This window comes from Nematolebias whitei, chromosome 8 (genome assembly GCF_014905685.2).
Source record: "Nematolebias whitei isolate Nwh7 chromosome 8, NemWhi1, whole genome shotgun sequence".
Classification (NCBI taxonomy): domain Eukaryota; kingdom Metazoa; phylum Chordata; class Actinopteri; order Cyprinodontiformes; family Rivulidae; genus Nematolebias; species Nematolebias whitei.
Genome location: NC_056505.1, coordinates 1,003,980 through 1,022,299, shown reverse-complemented (window position 1 = coordinate 1,022,299; position 18,320 = coordinate 1,003,980). Strand labels below are relative to the sequence as shown.

General features: G+C 47.8%; 1 protein-coding gene across 1 annotated transcript in view; it reads left to right on the top strand.

The window, feature by feature from the left end:
- The window catches only part of LOC119412959 (iporin), a gene marked incomplete at its 3' end in the record, with an annotated part of 45,640 nt that extends 28,804 nt beyond the window's left edge, over positions 1-16,836 (top strand). Inside the window, 1 exon segment of the mRNA XM_037679970.1 lies at positions 16,664-16,836. Coding sequence (XP_037535898.1) covers positions 16,664-16,836 — 173 coding nt within the window.
- Between the last annotated feature and the right edge of the window lie 1,484 nt (positions 16,837-18,320).

Genomic DNA, 18,320 nt, shown 5'->3' with positions numbered 1-18,320 from the left:
AAGAGGGACTGTGGTTTGGACATGTCCAAAAGAGGGACTGTGGTTTGGACATGTCCAAAAGAGGGACAGTGGTTTGGACATGTCCAAAAGAGGGACAGTGGTTTGGACATGTCCAAAACAGGGACAGTGGTTTGGGCATGTCCAGAGAATGGACAGTGGTTTGGACATGTCCAGAGGAGGGACAGTGGTTTGGACATGTCCAGAGGAGGGACAGTGGTTTGGACATGTCTAGAGGAGGGACAGCGGTTTGGACATGTCCAGAGGAGGGACAGTGGGTATATTGGTAGAAGGATGTTAGAAATGCAGCTGCCAGGAAAAAGACAATGAGGAGACATAAGGATGCAGTTAGAGAGGACATGGAGGTAGTTGGAGTGGGGACAGAGGATGCAGAGGACAGAGTGAGATGGAGGAGGATGACGCTGTGGAGACCCCTGAAGAGGGAAAAGCTGAAAGAAGAAGAAGTTAACAGGTGGTGTAATGCAAAATTGACTCTTACATATTGAATTTCACTGAGTTCTTGCCCCGTGTGTCACTCTGCAGCATGAAAACATCCAGTGCAGGAACTATTTTAAGTTTTTAGCAGATTAGTTTTTTTTTCTGTCTTCTTTGAAAATTTACAAATAACCTGAAGGTAATTCACACAAAGCCTTAGATTATTTTATACTCGTCTGTACTGATGTGCTTCATACTGAAACATGTCAGAAACACAACGGGCATTTAAACTTCCAGCTACTGGGATTGTTGAGAATAACTTCTTCATTCAACCTTTATTTCTACAGGTTAATCCCATTGAGCCTTGAGGACTCATTTACAGAGACCTGATCTCAGCAAAGAATGATGACAACAATGAACAACGACAAAAACGATCAAGAAAGAGGCATACAGATTTTTTTTTTCCAAATTAAAATAAGATGGCAAAAAAGTAACAAAAACAGCTAGATTATAAAGCGAATGTAGAAAACTAAAAACAGGAACATGTCTGCATTGGTTTTTCCAAGAACTTAACAGTTTTAAAGTCACTTAGAGAGGTCAAAGGTCAAGAGATTCAGATGTTTTTACAAGATTTTCCAGGAAACAGGAGCGGAGTAGGAGAAGGTCCTTTTGTCTAGTTCAGTCCTCATTGAGGGAACACTGCAGGTGATGATGTCCTGAGAGTGCACGCTGTAGCTGCACTCACACAGAGACATGTAGGAGGAGATGTATGAAGGCAGCAGACCAGGAAGTGATTTAAAGATGAAAATGTACCAGTGAGAGAGTCTGTGTGAAGTTAATGGTGACCAGTTAACCAGTGATTACTGGGTGCAGTGGTGGGTACGGTAGTTACAGCCACTTATAAATCTTAGGGTGCATTCACACCAGCCCTGTTTAGTCCGCTTTAATCGAACTCTAGCTCGTTTTCCTATAAAGTTCGGTTCGTTTGGGGAGGTGTGAACGCGCCATCGAACTCTGTCACGGAACAAAAAGGCGAACTCTGGCCCGGGCTAAAACCTACGTCTCGGTCCAGTAGAAGAGAACTCCAGCGCGGTTCCAGTACAGTGTGAATGTAAACAGACCGGGCCCCGCTCCACAAGCAGGAAGTGGAGTACAGCGCAGGACAAACAAACACGCATTTCTCTTAGCTCATATGGAGCCGTCAGCTGCCTTGTGTGAAAAACGTTGGTTACGTACTGTAACCCCAGATTCTATGAGTATAGGTGTAGCCCTTTAAGGCTGTCGCTGATGGGTTTATCCCGATATGCAAAGCATTGCACTGAAAAATTTAGTCCACGTCCACCTGCTGTGTGGGCCCCACCCGGTCCTTATAAATTACGTTAAGAGCGGGAAATCGGCTCCCAAAATAGCTTTTTCTTCAGCCATTTAGGAGCCAGTGAGGCCCGACGCTTAAAGGGCTATGCCTATACTCATAGAATCTGGGGTTACAGTACGTAACCAACGTTCTATTTCATATAGGCTTCGCCCTTTAAGGCTGTCGCTGATGGGTTAAGGGCGAAGCGGATGTTGTCCTCGCCTCACTGGGTCCATTCGAACACCGTATGAAGCAGAAGCTTGCCCAAAAAACGTCTTGTCAATCAGCTCCCCATGTGCGTAATTACGTATTGCGTAATTATGTGAGCCATGCACAGACCCATGTTGTGTAACTATGCGTTCTGAATGCATGAACGCCCCGGAAAACCAAAATAACAATCACAACTTGTGACTGATAACATCTCACACTGTAATGCATGCAGACAGATGTGAGTAAAACGGAGTTCCATGAAACAACAATATTAATTCTGTAAACACTAAGGACAGAATGTGTCATGGAACGAGCCGTCACATCACCTAGATAAAAGTGAATAAATGAGCAGGGTGTTGACCACGCGGCCACAGTGCAAAATGTCCTGCATTGTCATACCATTATGCAAAGCAGTCGAAGATGCGATACCCCTGGTCGAGTGTGCTCTGAGGTTGACAGGAGGCTCTAAATCTGAAGCTCTGTAGGCTTCAGAAATGGCCTCACACAGCCAGTGTGACAAGCGCTGGGTGGATAACGGGCGACCTGCAGATGCATCTCTATAATGCACAAACAAATGTTGAGTTTGACGCATTGCAGCTGTGCACGCTATGTTACACGTCAACGCCCGCACTGAACAGAGAAGATGAAAAGACGCTACTTCTTCTGATCTGTGGGGGAGGGGGGGGGACCCCTCCAACGATATCGCTCTTGATTTAAAAGAGCTTGTGATGGTTTTTTTTTTTTTTTTTTTTTTTTTTTTTTTTCTTTGGGAGCTCAGTTTAAGTGTAGAAACATTGTGAAGTGTTTCAATGAACTTATCATCGCTCAATTTTATTTATTTTTTTTTTAAAGAAAGAGAAGAAAGAAGAATAAATAAATAAATAATAAAAAAGAAGAAGATAAGACGAGAGACCACCACGACAAAACAACATGCACAGCACAATGCCACCCACAATATCACCATGAAACATTCGACATCGCACAAGGAATCATCTAGCTTCCACCACTACCCAACCTAGCGTGCATCTGTCAAAGCACCTGAATCCAAACACCCGCGCAAGCACGCCCACCACCACCAGATTTCTCCAAAAGAATGCCCAATAGTGGACGCGGGGGCCCACAGACCCGACCCCCCAGGACACAATGGCAACATAGGGAGGACCGGAGCCACAGACACACAGCGGTCCACAGGCCCGGAGCCCCAAGAGTCTCCCAACAGGGAGAACCGCACCCCCCCAGAGAGGAGCAGAGGAAAGAACCGGGTGACCCCAGCCACCACAATGCAGAGCCTCCAGGAAGCTGCAACAACGAGCCCACAGGCCCGGCCAGCGACCCATGCCCCCCCCCAAGTAGATCCGGCCATGGACACCGAGCCCCAAGCCCCGAGGCCATACCACCCCCTAGCAGAGCCCCGACAGAGCCAGGGCACCCAGGCCCCACCAGGCAGCAACCAGGGCGGACCGACGTGCATCCCACCACCCAGCCCAGACACCGAGAGCCACCAATGCACCGGCGGCAAGGGAGTCCCCCGCCAAAGGGGCTGCCATCAGCCTGAATTCTGAGACATGACGGAGCGACAGAGAGGGCAGATAAATCACTCACCCTCTTAGCGGATGTTAAAGTCAGCAGCAGGGCTGTTTTAAGAGACAAGAATTAAAGTGAAACCTGATCCAGAGGCTCAAATGGAGCTTGATCAGGGCTCGCAGGACCAGCGTTAAATCCCACTGTGGAACAAGTGGGCGGGAAACAGGCCTCCATCTCTGTACACCTTTTTAGAAAACGCTTCATCAGTGGATGATTAAAAACTGTTCTGTCTCCGAACCCTTCATGGCAGGAAGAGATGGCTGTAGCGTACGTTTTAATCGTGCTGGACGCCAAATTTCTGTCCATCAGCTGTTGTAGAAAGGACAGCATGCCACCTACCTGAAACCCTCAGGCTCCCCTGCTGATCCCATCCATGCTGCATTTTTTAAACAGGTTCTACCGTCAACTGGACCCTCTGTTCTTGCCATTATTAACAGCAGTTTGGCTACAGGTGTGGACCCTGATGTTTTAAAACATGCAGTGGTAACGCCATTAATTAAAAAACCCGGACTTGACCCTGCAGCTTGTTCAAACTTCAGGCCAATCTCAAAACTTCCATTTCTTTCTAAAATCTTGGAGAAAATAGTTTTTAGTCAACTAACCAAGTTTTTGAATGTAAATGGAATTTTTGAAAAATTTCAGTCAGGATTTAAACAACTGCACAGCACCGAGACAGCTTTAGTAAGGGTCTGTAATGACATTCTGCTAGCGAATGACTCTGGTCAGTCTGTGATCCTGGTACTCCTCGACCTTACCGCTGCATTTGACACTGTTGATCACAGCATCCTTATGTCACGGCTAGAACACTGGGTTGGGATTACAGGGGTGGCACTAGAATGGTTCCGTTCGTATCTGGGTGACAGGAGTTTCTGTGTTAACTTTGACAATCATTTTTCTGCTTCTGTCCGTCTTTCCTGTGGGGTCCCACAAGGCTCCATTCTTGGACCCCTTCTGTTCTCATTGTATCTGCTCCCCTTGGGGTCAATCATGAGGAAACATGGTATTTTGTTTCACTGTTACGCCGATGATTCTCAGATCTATCTGCCTTTAAAACCAAACAGTTCCTGCTCCATCCACCCTTTGCTAAAATGTCTTGATGACATCAAGACTTGGATGGCTGCAAACTTCTTGAGTTTTAATGATCAGAAGACTGAGGTCATTGTGTTTAACCCAAGCTCTACCACTGTCACTGATCCTGTAAACCTGCACTCCCTTCAGCCTCATCTAAAGCAGTCAGTTACCAATCTTGGGGTAGTGTTAGACTCGGACTTTAAGTTTAATAAACAGATCAACTCTGTTCTACAAAAAAGCTTCTTTCAGCTAAGGCAGATAGCAAAGCTTAAGTCCGTTCTGTCCAGATCTGACCTTGAAAAACTAGTCCATGCATTTATCACAACTCGGCTGGACTACTGTAACTCACTTTATGTTGGGGTTAGTCAGGCTTCACTCTCACGTCTCCAGTTCGTACAAAATGCTGCAGCTCAGCTACTAACAGGAACTCGCAGGTTTGAGCACATTACTCCGGTTCTGTCCTCTCTTCACTGGCTTCCTGTGCGTGTCAGAGTTGATTTTAAGATTCTTCTGCTGACATTTAAGTGCATTAACAGCCTTGCACCCTCATACCTCTCCGACCTTCTTCATCCTTATACTCCTTCTCGGGCCTTGAGATCATCAGACCAGATGCTTTTGGCCGTACCAAAAACCAGCTGAAGCTCAGAGGAGATCAAGCGTTTTCAGTCGTGGGCCCTAAACTCTGGAACAATCTGCTCATCAACATTCGACAGGCCACCTCAGTCTCTGCTTTTAAATCTCTCCTAAAAACACATCTGTACTCATTGACATTTAACACAGGGTGATCGGATTTAGATCTAGTTTTTCATTGATGCTGATTCTGTTTATGCTTTTGTTATTATTCCTATTTAACACAAGGTCATCAGATCTGATTTAGTATTTCATTGTTTCTAATTGTTTTTGGTTTTATATTTTTATTCCATGTGCTATAAATATATCTTGCTACTTTTTATTTGATGATGTGATATTTTTGTTAAGCACTTTGGTAACAGTTTCTGTTTTAAATGTGCTCTATAAATAAATCTGACTTGACTGACTTGACTTGACCTAGTGGACATGAGGTGGCCTCTACACCCTTCTCTGTACACCAGCGCTGAAAAGCTGTCCGCTTTGATGTGTACAACGCTGTGGTAGATGCAGCACGTGAAACCTGAATTGTGCGCACTACATCCTGTGGGAGACCCATCCTCTCTAAGCTGATCCGCTCAGCGGCCAGACCACAGGTGCTGGCCTATTTCTGGGTAACTCCTAATTGCTCCTCCTGCCTGGAGGAGAGCGTCCTCTCTTTATGGCAGTTTCCACGGGCGCCCCGACAGCAGGCGTTGCAGGACTGGGAACCATGGTGCGTTCACGCGTTCGGGGGCCACCAGGAGAGCTGTCAATCCCTCCTCCTGAACTCTGTTCAGGAACCGTAAAATCAGAGGAGGTGGAGGAAAACGCATACAGAAGCATTTTGGGCCATGGGCTGTGGGCAAACGCATCCACCCCCAGCGGTTGTTCGTCTCGCGGGCTCAGAGAAAACCATAATTGACACTGAGCGTTTTCTCGTGTCGCAAATAGGCCCACAGCTGCTATTTCAATCCGAGTCAAAACATTCCGTCAGAGGATGATTAAAGGTTGTTCTGTCTCCTACAACTTCGAGACAAGAAGAAAACATGGCTGCAGCATACGATAATCGTGCTGAACGCCAGATTTCTGTCCATCAACTGCTGCAGAAAAGGACAGCATGTCTTCCAGTGGACATGAAGTGGCCTCTATGCCTTCTCTGTACACCTTTTACAAAATGTTTCATCAGCGGATGATTAAAACTGTTCTGTCTCGAAAATTTTGTGACAGGAAGAGATGGCCGCAATGAACGTTTTACTCGAGCTGAACACCAAATCTGTGTCCATCAGCTGCTGCAGAAAGGACGGCAGACCACCTAGTGAACATGAAATGGCCTCTACACCTTTCTCTGTACAGCAGCGCTGAAAAACTGACCACTTGATGTGAACAGCGCTGTGGTGGTTGCAGCACGTAAATCCTGAATCGTACGCACTACATCTTGAGAGAGATCCATCCGCTCAAAAGAATCCGCACAGCGGCCAGACCAAAGGTGCTGGCCTATTCTGATTAACTCCTGATCGCTCATCCCGCCTGGAGGAGAGCGTCCTCCCTCCATGGCAGGTTCCACGAGCGCCCCGATAACAAGTGTCGTAGGACTGGGAACCATGATGCGTTCACGCACTTGGGACAGAGGAGCTGTCAGTCCCTCCTCCTGAGCTCAGTTCAGAAAACCGTGATATCAGAGGGAGAGAGGGAGGTGAAGAAGCATTACAACCACAGGCTGTGAGCAAACACGTCCACCCCAGCGGTGGATCGTCCCGTGGCTCCACGATAATTATAGTTGACATTGAGCGTTCTCTCGTGTTGCAACACGTCCACAGCCGCTCGCAGGATTTCTGCCGCGTCTGAGCCATCAGCTCTGGATGGAAGGTCCCCATGCCGCAAAGGACCGTCTTGGGACATCACATCCGTCCCCTGTTCAGAACACAGGAGATGTGCCCTACTCCAATGGAGAGCAGATTGGGTGTGCCCCACACAGCATCTGTCTCACAATGTGGCACATGGGTTGAGCGCATACATCTCCTGCCAGTTATGTATGCAACAGTCACTTGCTGTCTGTGTGAATCAAAAACCCTGATGATTCCGCAGCACGGAGGCAAAGTGTTGAGTCACATTCAAAAAACCCAGTGCGACACTCCAAAAACATTTAAATGAGCTGCTGTGTAGAGAACCACAGCGCCCCCACAGCTTGTTAAATGTGTGTGCCTCTGTGAAGTCTGACATGTGTGACGTAGGTCTGCTGACGGAAAAACAGCTGATATCACTCAACCGGTTCATGTGAGTTGCACTGCTGCCACCTGTCTGTACAAACTGCTCAGCAGCAGCAGGTGTCCAGATAAAGCAGAATTCTCCTCCCTGCTCTGTACGGCGGCTGCAGAGCAGCTTGGGCGCATTAATGAAATGTTGTTTCTCACAGTTCAAAATTGACAAATCTAGAATAAATCTCATCTTTCTGGTTCGTTGGGACCAGGGAGTGACAAGAGAGGAACCATGTGTTTTCCTCTCCTTCTGAGACTCTGGAAATTACATTTTAATCAGAATTTCCTGAGCTTCTGCGAGAGGGGACGAGATCTGTTCTAGAAATGACAGAAAACGTCACTAGAGTTCCTCAGCACCGGGGTTTGAGCTGTACTGTAGCGTGAATCCCCTGATGAAAACGGTTCGCCTATCCGTCTTGAGCGCGCTCTCATTGCCACTTGTTTATAAAGTTATAAAGCGGGCACGCGTTTATGCTGTGGGCTCACATGCATGCTGATGTGAGCTGGTGCGCGCTGAAGGAGAAAGAAAAAACGCGCGCCCCCGAGCATGCAAATCGTTTGTGCGTTTGCTGATGCTGCGGGACGCAGCTCATCTGTGCTGTGCTCACGTTGTGTGCAGCTGCTCCGTGTAAACGCTCGGGGAGCGGGTGCACGTATGAGCCGACGTGCCCTGAAGAGTCGTGTGTGCGCGCCCTCATTCATGTGACGTCTTAAGCGAGGATTGCCGCGGGGGCACTCGTTTGATGCTGGTGCGGTCAGGAAGCAGCGCACGGCATCGGTAGGGCGAGGTTACTACTGGGCTCGTTCTGCAGAACACATTCATTCTTGGCTGCGAATCACCTGTGCTTTTGAGTGATTCCACGAGCTGCAATATTAATTCAGAAAACCTTCTTCGAGGATGAAGGAGCGGAGCCGCTGTGAGGCTTGTGAAACTGTTGACGCCGCGGGAGCGCGCGTTTGACACCACTACGGTGAAAACGCATGTCGCTCCTGCCAAGAGCGAGATACGTTATTGGGCTCGTACCGCGGTCTCACGTTTATGATGACGTGAACGGCGGGCGCTGAGAGCTGCGTGTGCGCTTATAGGTGAAGGCTGCTCGTGCCGCGGGAGCGCGTGTTGGCACCGCCGGCAGTGAATGAAACAACCTTAAAAGGCTCATTCATGATGAGTGTGTGTGATGGGGCCGCTGTCAGATCATCCGTGCTGACAGCCTGGCTAAAAGACACAGAGTGACGAGCCAGGAGAACCTCTGGGACCTCGTTCTCCGCCTGCGATGCGGGCTGGCAGACAGCAAAAGAGGCGCACCGGTTGGGGATGACGTCAGCTGCCCTGCAGAGGAAGCGTTTGTCCCTTCCCGCCTCTGAACGTGTATGCCAACAGCGTAACGTGTTGTTCGCTGTGGCCGTCTGGAACACATGCTGGTGAGCTCAGTTGGAGAGCGGTGTCACTGTCTGGGTTACGCTAACCAGAGGCACGGGACGCTGGTCCACCTGGACATCTTGCTCCGATGAAGCCTCCGTCAGGCTTGGCTCCAGGGGGCACTGAGGGAATTTCCGCTTGGTGAACCCCTGCTGTGGAGATGGGCGCAGACTGTGGAGATCGGCCTCCCAATTTACCAGGAAAACTGGCTGTGGCCTCATCCCGTAGGACATCCTGTTGGGAAACCGAGGCCAGATGAATCAGGACGGTGAGCCGGAATGGAGCCTAGAAAAAAACCTTCCCACCGGATCATCCGAACTGGCGGGAAAGGCGCGGGATGTAAAAAAGGGTCCCTTCATGCCAGCGGCTCCTGGATTATGCCGGGCAACCCCAGAGGGTGCCATCGGCCGGGAGCGGTGTGATCGTCGATGCGAAACGAGGTGGGATGAGGTGAGCATTCGCTCAGCCCCCCTCCACCGACACTACGCTCTCCAGGAGGGAATGAGCAGCGGGGGGCTGCAGCTGACGTGGCCTGTCCCGGAGGAACCATCCGATTCGCTCCGAGGGTCGGCGATAAGAGGAAAATTACAAGATGGCGTTGTCCAGCGTGTAGCGACCTGTCACTGAGAAATACTCCTCGGTGCTTACCTTGAAACAAGACTGCACGTCAGCTTCTCCTCGGGGAGGAGAGCTCACCGGGACGACCGGCGGGCGATGTGACGGGCCAAGCATTCTTAACAAAGGTTGGTCATCTACACAACTTTTCTTCTTCGTTCTTCTGACAGTGCTATTAGCTCGCTGAAGAAAAAATGGGAGCCGATTACCCTCTCTTAACGTAATTTATACGGACCAGGTGGGGCCCACACACCAGGTGGGCGTGGACTAAATTTTTCAGTGCAATGCCTTGCATATCGGGATAAAACCCATCAACGACAGCCTTAAAGGGCGAAGCCTATACGAAATAGAACAATATTCTCATCTTCTGCTCATGCTGAGTCCATTTTTGACAAAATATAACTCCTGAAACTGCTAAAACTTGATGCCACTCCATTTTTTTTTTATTTACAGAAGAAGAAGAAGCGTCTTCAGAGGTTTTTGTGTTGTTTCTTTCAGTAGTTCTTGGTGCAGCGCCCCCACAGGCGAGCGGGGGAACAGATTGGTTCAACAGGTTGGCTCGACTGCACAGTGCAGTGTGAATGCAAACGCACCAGCTCAAATGTAACAAAATGTCATGAATATTGGTCCAGAACCGAACCCAGTCTACCGGACCATCAGATGTGAATGCACCCTTAGTGCACCATGATAGACAGCATCCAACATTGCAGGGTTCTTGTAGGAGTGTTCATGTAAATAATGTCACCATAATCAATAGAGGGAAGGAAAGTCACAGATACAAGTCTAAAAAAGTTAAATCTGGTCCTCTGGACATGCTGTGAATCTGTGAAACTGTTTAACTTTTTTAGATTTTTCTACCTGGATTATTGAGCATGCATCAGGATATCACAGATAGAAGGCGTTTCCTAACATTCAGAGTTAGACAGGATCTGTTTCTGAAAAATAAACCCAGTTTAACTTTCAGTTTCTTTACCAAGTTTTCCACATGGAGCTTAAAAGAGAGATGAGTCGACCAAGATACCCAAATATTTATAGGAATCAACAAACTCAATGGGGACACCATTTATTTATCAAACGGTAGCAAAAAGCTAAATTTGGAAAAAACGTGAACAATGGAAATTTGGCAAAACTGTAGCTAAGAACTGAAAAACGTAATTTTCTTTAAACTTTTTTTGTCTGAAAGTTCATGAAGCATTCTCTCTGTTCTCATCCACTTTTCTTCCGTTTGTTTGTCAGCATCTTTCTTGTGCAGTTTTCAGCTGTTCCAACAAATCATGAATCAAAATGTTCAACTCTTTCAGGACAATCCTGCTCTGACTTTTGGTATTGTGCAACTTTAGCTTTTTGAAATATTTTGCCTTTTCTGACATTTTTTCCTCATAGAAAATCGAGCTCATTTTACATCCTTCACATCTTTAGATCTGTTAACAAACTTTAACTGCTCCTTTCACATTTTGTTCTGCTTCAGCTTCTTTCAGCTTCCTGCGGCTAATTTAAAAATGCTGAGCTAATTTCAGCTGTTTGTTCAGCTGTTTTGTTCTTTCAGATTCTTTCTGCTAACTTAAACATTTTTATGCTTCTTCTTTCAGCTAATTTCAGCTTGTTATACTCCTTTCAGCTTATTTCTGCAAGTTTCAGCTTTTTCTGCTGTTTCAGCTACTATTTAGCTATTTTATGCCAATTTAAGTTTTTTCTGCTAATTTCATATTTTTTGCACTCATTTCAACTTTGTTCAGCCTAATTCAGCAAAAAAAATGTGGTCTCTCCACTTCCTTCAGATAATTTAAGCTTCTTTATGCTTGTTTAGCTACTTTTCAGTTGTTTTTTTCAGTTAATTCCACATTTTTTAGCTCATTTCAGCTCTTTCCATTTCCTTCTGGTAGCTTAAGCTTCTTTCTGCCTTTCAGCTACTTTTCAGACATTTTTTAATTAATTTCAGCCTTTTTGAGGTACTTTCCTAAAGTTTTTCCTAATTTCTGAATATTTCAACCACCCATCCATCCATTCTCTTCCGCTTATCCGGGGTCGGGTCACGGGGTTAGCAGCCTAAGTAGGGAGGCCCAAACGTCCCTCTCCCCAGCCACTTGGTCCAGCTCCTCCAGGGGAATCCCAAGGTGTTCAGAGTCAGAGAGTCAGAGTCAGAGAGTCAGAGTCAGAGATTCTTTATTGTCATTCGCACCTCATGTGGTACATGTGGTGGAGCGAAATTATGTACACGGGGTCCCAGTTACATCCAACAATAAAATGTAAAAGAAAAACAGTAATAACATCTAAGATATGAACTAAGAAAAACATCAACTAAATATACACTAAGCACTCATAACATAAAAACATTGAACATCAGCACAAACATGAACATGAGTCTGTGAGCAGATGTGCACGCATGAACACATAAACATTTAAACAGATCAGCCGAGAAACATAGTCCCTCCAGGGTATCCTGGGTCTTCCTCTGGGTCTCCTCCCGGTGGGACGTGCCCAGAACGCCTCACCAGGGAGGCGTCCAGGAGGCATTTCTAACCAAATGCCCGAGCCACCTCAACTGGCTCCTCTCGATGTGAAGAAGCAACGGCTCTACCCTTGAGTCCCTCCCAGATGACCGAGCTTCTCACCCTATCTCTAAGGAAGAGCCCAGACACCCTACAGAGAAAACTCATTTTGGCCGCCTGTATTCGTGATCTCGTTCTTTCGGTCACAACCCAAAGCTTATGACCATAGATGAGGGTAGGAACATAGATCGATTGGTAAATTGAGAACTTCGTCTTTTGACTCAACTCTCTCTTCACCACGACAGATCGGTACAGCGCCCGCTTCACTGCCGACACTGCACCTATCTGCCTATCAAGCTCACTCTCCATTTTTCCCTCATCTGTGAACAAGACCCCAAGATACTTAAACTCCTCCACTTGGGGCAGGACCTCCTCCCCGACCCGGAGAGGGCACTCTACCCTTTTCCGGCTCAAGACCATGGCCTTGTATTTGGAGGAACTGATCCTCATCCAGGTCACGTCGCACTTGGCTGCAAACCACTCCAGCGAAAGCTGTTGATCACAACCTGATGAAGCCAATAGGACCACATCATCTGCAAAAAACAGAGAAGTGATCCTAAGGCCACCAAAACGGATCCCCTCAACACCTTGGCTGCGCCTAGAAATTCTGTCCATAAAAGTTATGAACAGAATCGGTGACAAAGGGCAACTTTCGCAGAGCCCAACTCTCACTGGGAACGAGCCCGATTTACTGCCGGCAATGTGGACCAAGCTCTGACACCGTTCGTACAGGGACCTAACAGCCCATATCAAAGGGCCTGTTACCCCATACTCTTGGAGTACCCCCCACAGGGCTCCCTGAGGGACACAGTTGAACACCTTTTCCAAGTCCACAAAGCGCATGCAGACTGGTTGGGCAAACTCCCACACACACTCCAGGACTCTGCTGAGGGTGTAGAGCTGGTCCAGTGTTCCACGACCAGGACGAAAACCGCACTGCTCCTCCTGAATCCGAGGTTTGACTATCCGACGGACCCTCCTCTCCAGAACCCCCGAATAGACCTTACCAGGGAGGCTTCAGAGTGTAATCCCTCTGTAGTTGTAACACACTCTACAGTCCCCCTTTTTGTCCCCCCAGTCTGCCAATCCAGGGGAACTGCCCCCGATGTCCATGAAATATTGCCGAGTTGTGTAAGCCAACACAACCCCACAACATCCAGAGCCTTAAGGAACTCTGGGCAAATCTCATCCACCCATGGGGCCCTGCCACTGAGGAGCTTTTTAACCACCTTGGTGACCTCAGCACCAGAGATTGGCGAGCCCGACCCAAGGTCCCCAGGCTCTTCTTCCTCAGTGCAAGACGTGCCAGTGGGATTGAGGAGGTCTTCAAAGTATTCTGCCCACCAACCCACGACATCCCGAATTGAGGTCAGCAGCACACCACCTCCACTATAAATAGTGTTGGTGGCATACCGCTTTCTCCCCTGAGACGCCTGATGGTGGACCAGAATCGCCTCGAAGCCGTGTGGAAGTCATTCTCCGTGGCCTCTCCGAACTCCTCCCACGCCCGAGTTTTTGCCTCAGTGACAACCTGAGCTGCATGCCGCTTGGACTGCCGGTACCCATCAGCTGCTTTCGGGGTCCCACAGGCCAAAAAAGCCCGATAGGACTCCTTCTTCAGCCTGACAGCATCCCTCACTATCGGTGTCCACCACTGGGTTCGAGGGTTACCGCCGCGACAGGCACCGACAACCTTGCGGCCACAGCTCCGATAAGCCGCATCGACAATAGAGGCGTGGAACATGGCCCACTCAGACTCAATGTCTCCTGCCTCCCCCGGAAGGTGTTCGAAGCTCTCCTGGAGGTGGGAGTTAAAGCTCGGTTTCACAGGAGACTCTGCCAGACGTTTCCAGCAGACCCTCACAATACGTTTGGGTCTGCCAGGTCTGACCGGCATCCTCCCCCACCAACTGAGCCAACTCACCACCAGGTAGTGATCAGTGGACAGCTCAGCTCCTCTCTTCACCTGATTGTCCAAGATATGTGGCCGCAGATCATATTAGATGACAACAAAGTCCATCATCGAACGCGGCCTAGGGTGTTCTGATGCCAAGAGCACATATGGACACCCTAATGCTTGAACATGGTGTTCATGATGGACAATCCATCCATCCATTATCTTTACCCGTTTGTTCCATTTTGGGTCATGGGGGTCGCTGGCGCCCATGTCCAGCAATCACTGTGCGAGGGGCGGGGTACACCCTGGACGGGTCGCAAGTCCATCACAGGGCCACATAGAGACAAACAAGACAAACAACCATTCACTCTCTCACTCACACCTAGGGACAATTTAGAGTTACCAATCAGCCTAACATGCATGTTTTTGGTCTGTGGGAGGAAACCGGAGCACCCGGAGAAAACCCACGCATGCACGGAGAGAACATGCATGATGGACAATCCATGACGAGCAAAGAAGTCAAGTCAACTTTATTTATAGAGCACATTTAAAACAGAACTTGTTATCAAAGTGCTTAACAAAAACAACAATCAATGAGAGTAAAATTAAAGAGAAAAAAATACAATACACTAATAATAATAACTGAAGAATTAATAAAATGCATTTAAAACATAGGGTCACAGAACAAAAAAAATACTAGATCAGTTTACACTGTGTGAAATGCCTGAGAGAACAGATGTGTTTTTAGCAGAGATTTGAAGTGAGAAATGGAGGTGGCCTGTCTGATGTTGGGGCAGGTTGTTCCAGAGTTTGGGGCCCATGACTGAAAAAGTCCGATCTCCTCTGAGCTTCAGTCTTGTTTTTGGAACAGCCAAAAGCAGCTGATCAGATGATCTCAGGGCCCGAGAGGGAACGTAAGGTTCCAGAAGCTCAGAGAGGTGAAGGGGTGCGAGGCCATTTAAGCATTTGAAGGTCAACAGAAGAATTTTAAAGACTGTCCTCGTACGAACAGGGAGCCAGTGAAGGGAGGACAGAACTAGAGTAATATGTTCAGACCTACGAGTTCCGGTTAAAAGCCGAGCAGCAGCATTCTGGACGAGCTGAAGACGTGAAATGGAGGCCTGGCTGATCCCAGCATAGACTGCATTGCAACAGTCCAATCGGGTCGTGACAAAGGCATGGACTAGTTTCTCAAGGTCTGGTCTGGACCAGAAGTCCAATAACAGAACACCACTCTGGCTCAGATCGGGGGGGGGGGGGGGCATACCTCCCAACCACACCCCTCCAGGTCTCATTGTCATTGCCCACATGAGCGTTGAAGTACCCCAGTAGATCAAGGGAGTCCACAGGAGGCGCACTCTCCAGTACCCCCTCCAAGGACTCCAAAAAGGGTGGGTAATCTGAGCTGCTGTTTGGCGCATAAGCATAAACAACAGTCAGAACCCGTCCCCCCACACGTAGTAGATGGAGGGAGGCTACCCTCTCGTCCACCGGGGTGAACCCCAACGTATAGGCACCAAGATGGGGAGCAACAAGTATGCCCACTCACCAGCGCCTCTCACCAGGGGCAACTCCAGAGTGGAAGAGTGTCCAACCCCTCTCAAGGAAACTGGTTCCAGAGCCATGCATCGAGGCGAGTCCGACTATTTCTAGCCAGAATCTTTCAACCTCACACACCAGCTCAGGCTCCTTCCTCACCGGAGAGGTGACATTCCACGTCCCAATAGCCAGCTTCTGTAGCCGAGGATCAAACCGCCAGGGTCCCCGCCCTCGGCCACCACCCATCCCACATTGCACCTGACCCCTTTGGCTCATCCCACAGAAGGTGAGCCCATGGTAAGGGGGACCCATGTCTCCTCTTCGGGCTGTGCCCGGCCGGGCTCCATGGGTAAAAGCTAGGCCACCAGGCACTTACCAGCGTGCCCCACCTCCAGGCCCGGCTCCAGAGTGGGGCCCCGGTGACCCACATCTGTGCGAGGGAACATTGTTTCCATGGATTGTACTCATCATAGGGGTCTTTGGGCTGCACTTTGTCTTGTCCCTCACCTAGGACCTGTCAGCCTTGGGTGACCCTACTAGAGGCGTGAAGCCTCTGACAGCATAGCTTCTAGAATCATTGGGACACTCAAACCCCTCCACCACGGTAAGGTGGCAGCCCAGGGTGGGCCACAAACAAACTTCTCTTTGTTTTCTGTAACTACAGACAAGATCATGAAGTCTGGTCCACATCAAGCGTCACATTGTGAACATTTGAATTAGACGTCATAGATTGTCCATCACTATTTCAACCAATTTCAGCAAATATGTGTTCTTTCTGCTTTCTTCTCCTAATTTAGGCTTGTTCTTCCATTTCAACATGTTTTTAGATAATTTCACCTGTTTCTCGGCAAGTTCTTTTGCAATAATAGCAATATTAGCTTTGTAGAGATCTAGTAGAGTGCTGTATGAATGGGTAAATGAGGACACAGATTGTACTGTAAAACACTTGGAATATCTTGAAAAAAGATAGAAAGGCGCTATACAAGTACAGTCCAATAAGCCTTCTCACTGCATTTTCACAGGAAATGCACTTTCTCTAGTTTATATATTTTGTTGTCACAATTTTTTGTGGGCGACTTTTTATTTTATTTTATTTTTTTACACTTTTCACGTTTCTGTGTTTTTCAGACAGTCGTTCCTCTAAGCTGCAGCAGAGCTCCACTGACTTCCTGCTGGATTACTTCTCCCTAACAGAGAAACCGCCCGAGGAGTTCTGCCTGTCGCCCAACACTGCCTCTTCCTCGTCCTCCTGCTCTTCATTGCAGTCGCAGACGTGTGTGGACCTGATGCAGAAACGAGGTGTGTGGACGAGTCTGTTGATTTCTAGCTGAATGTTAATAATCAGCTTTACTTGGCTTTATTTTAAAATAGTACATTTGGGTTTAGCTGAGCACTGGTTTGTTCTTCACTGTGTTTTTGTGAAGTTAGACTTTTAAACAACTCATGTTGCAGTTTTAGTTTTCCTTCGGCTGCCTCACCAGCCTTCTCTCCAACTGTTCGAGTAGGAATGGAGTCAGGAGTCATTAAAACTCCCAGATGTTCTGTGCGCTGAACATGTTGGTGAAGGCAGACTGTTTAAACTCTGATCACAGATGAAATGTCTCACCAGCATCACAGACATCATAATCAGCAGCAGCTGTCAATCAGTGTTGTAGAGGAGATCAGAATCAGAATAAACTTTATTGGCATTGCACCGAGATACAACGAGAACATGTACGTACAGTCATCCGAAAGATGGGCGGAGTGCACAAAGCTGCGGCTATAAATAATCAGCGCGGCCTCTTATTCTTATTCAGAATAATATTTTGCTTAGATGAGAAAAGGAAAGAAAACATGAGGAGAGATGGTATAAAAAAAGATCTCTCACACCGTGTCCTAGACAGGGCACGATTTGAGGCATCAAACAAACCTCCACAGCAAAGCAACATGAACAGACGTTATACATGAACATATAGGCGGAGAAGATGTTGAATTTTTAAGGGAAAGTCGTAGCATAGTCCAGAGCCCCCCCTCAGCCATTGTCCAGATAAGAGGTGACGTTCATCTTCAGCTCAGTTGAGGTTCTGTCACATGTCCACGGCCTTGGGGGAGGGAGGGGTGAGGAAACAGTCAAAGCATCTTTGTTGTTTTCTGAACATTCCAGGAGGAGTTGAGATAAGTCCGGCATCAAGGCCACAGTTTGGGTCAGGCAGAACTCGTGAATTGTTGTTTCTGCCTTTAAAGTCTCGCTGTACATATTCTCTGATGGAAACTCCAAAACAGCCGAATTGATCCTTTACTCCAAAGTCGAGCTCACAGCTTCTCCAAGATTATTCCACCATTCATGAGTGCTGCCAGGAAGATCACAGTCCTGATAACAGCTGCTCCAACTCCCTGTCACAGCTTCACATTCAGTCCGAGCACTGTCAAGCTTCAACACCTCCACACTAAGTTGTAGACAACCAGATTCCACCAACCAAACAGTAGATTCTAGTCGTCATCATGAATCCAATTTGTTCCTTAAAGAGTTCAGAGTGTCCTTACACTGACTCCTGCCGGGAGAAGTTGATCGATTTTGTTGAGAGACCAGCTGATCTTTCCAATTAAGAGGTATGCAGGAAAAAAAAAAGGCTTTTTTAAGGGTTCACAGGACAAAAGAGCGCAGCAGGGAAGCGGGTGGGTGGGGGGTAGAGAAACACGTCTGGTTCCACTGGAGAATAGAAGAAAAAAATTTTTTTTTTCAAGAATCTAACAGTTATCCATCCATCCATCCATCCATCCATCCATCCATCCATCCACCCATCCA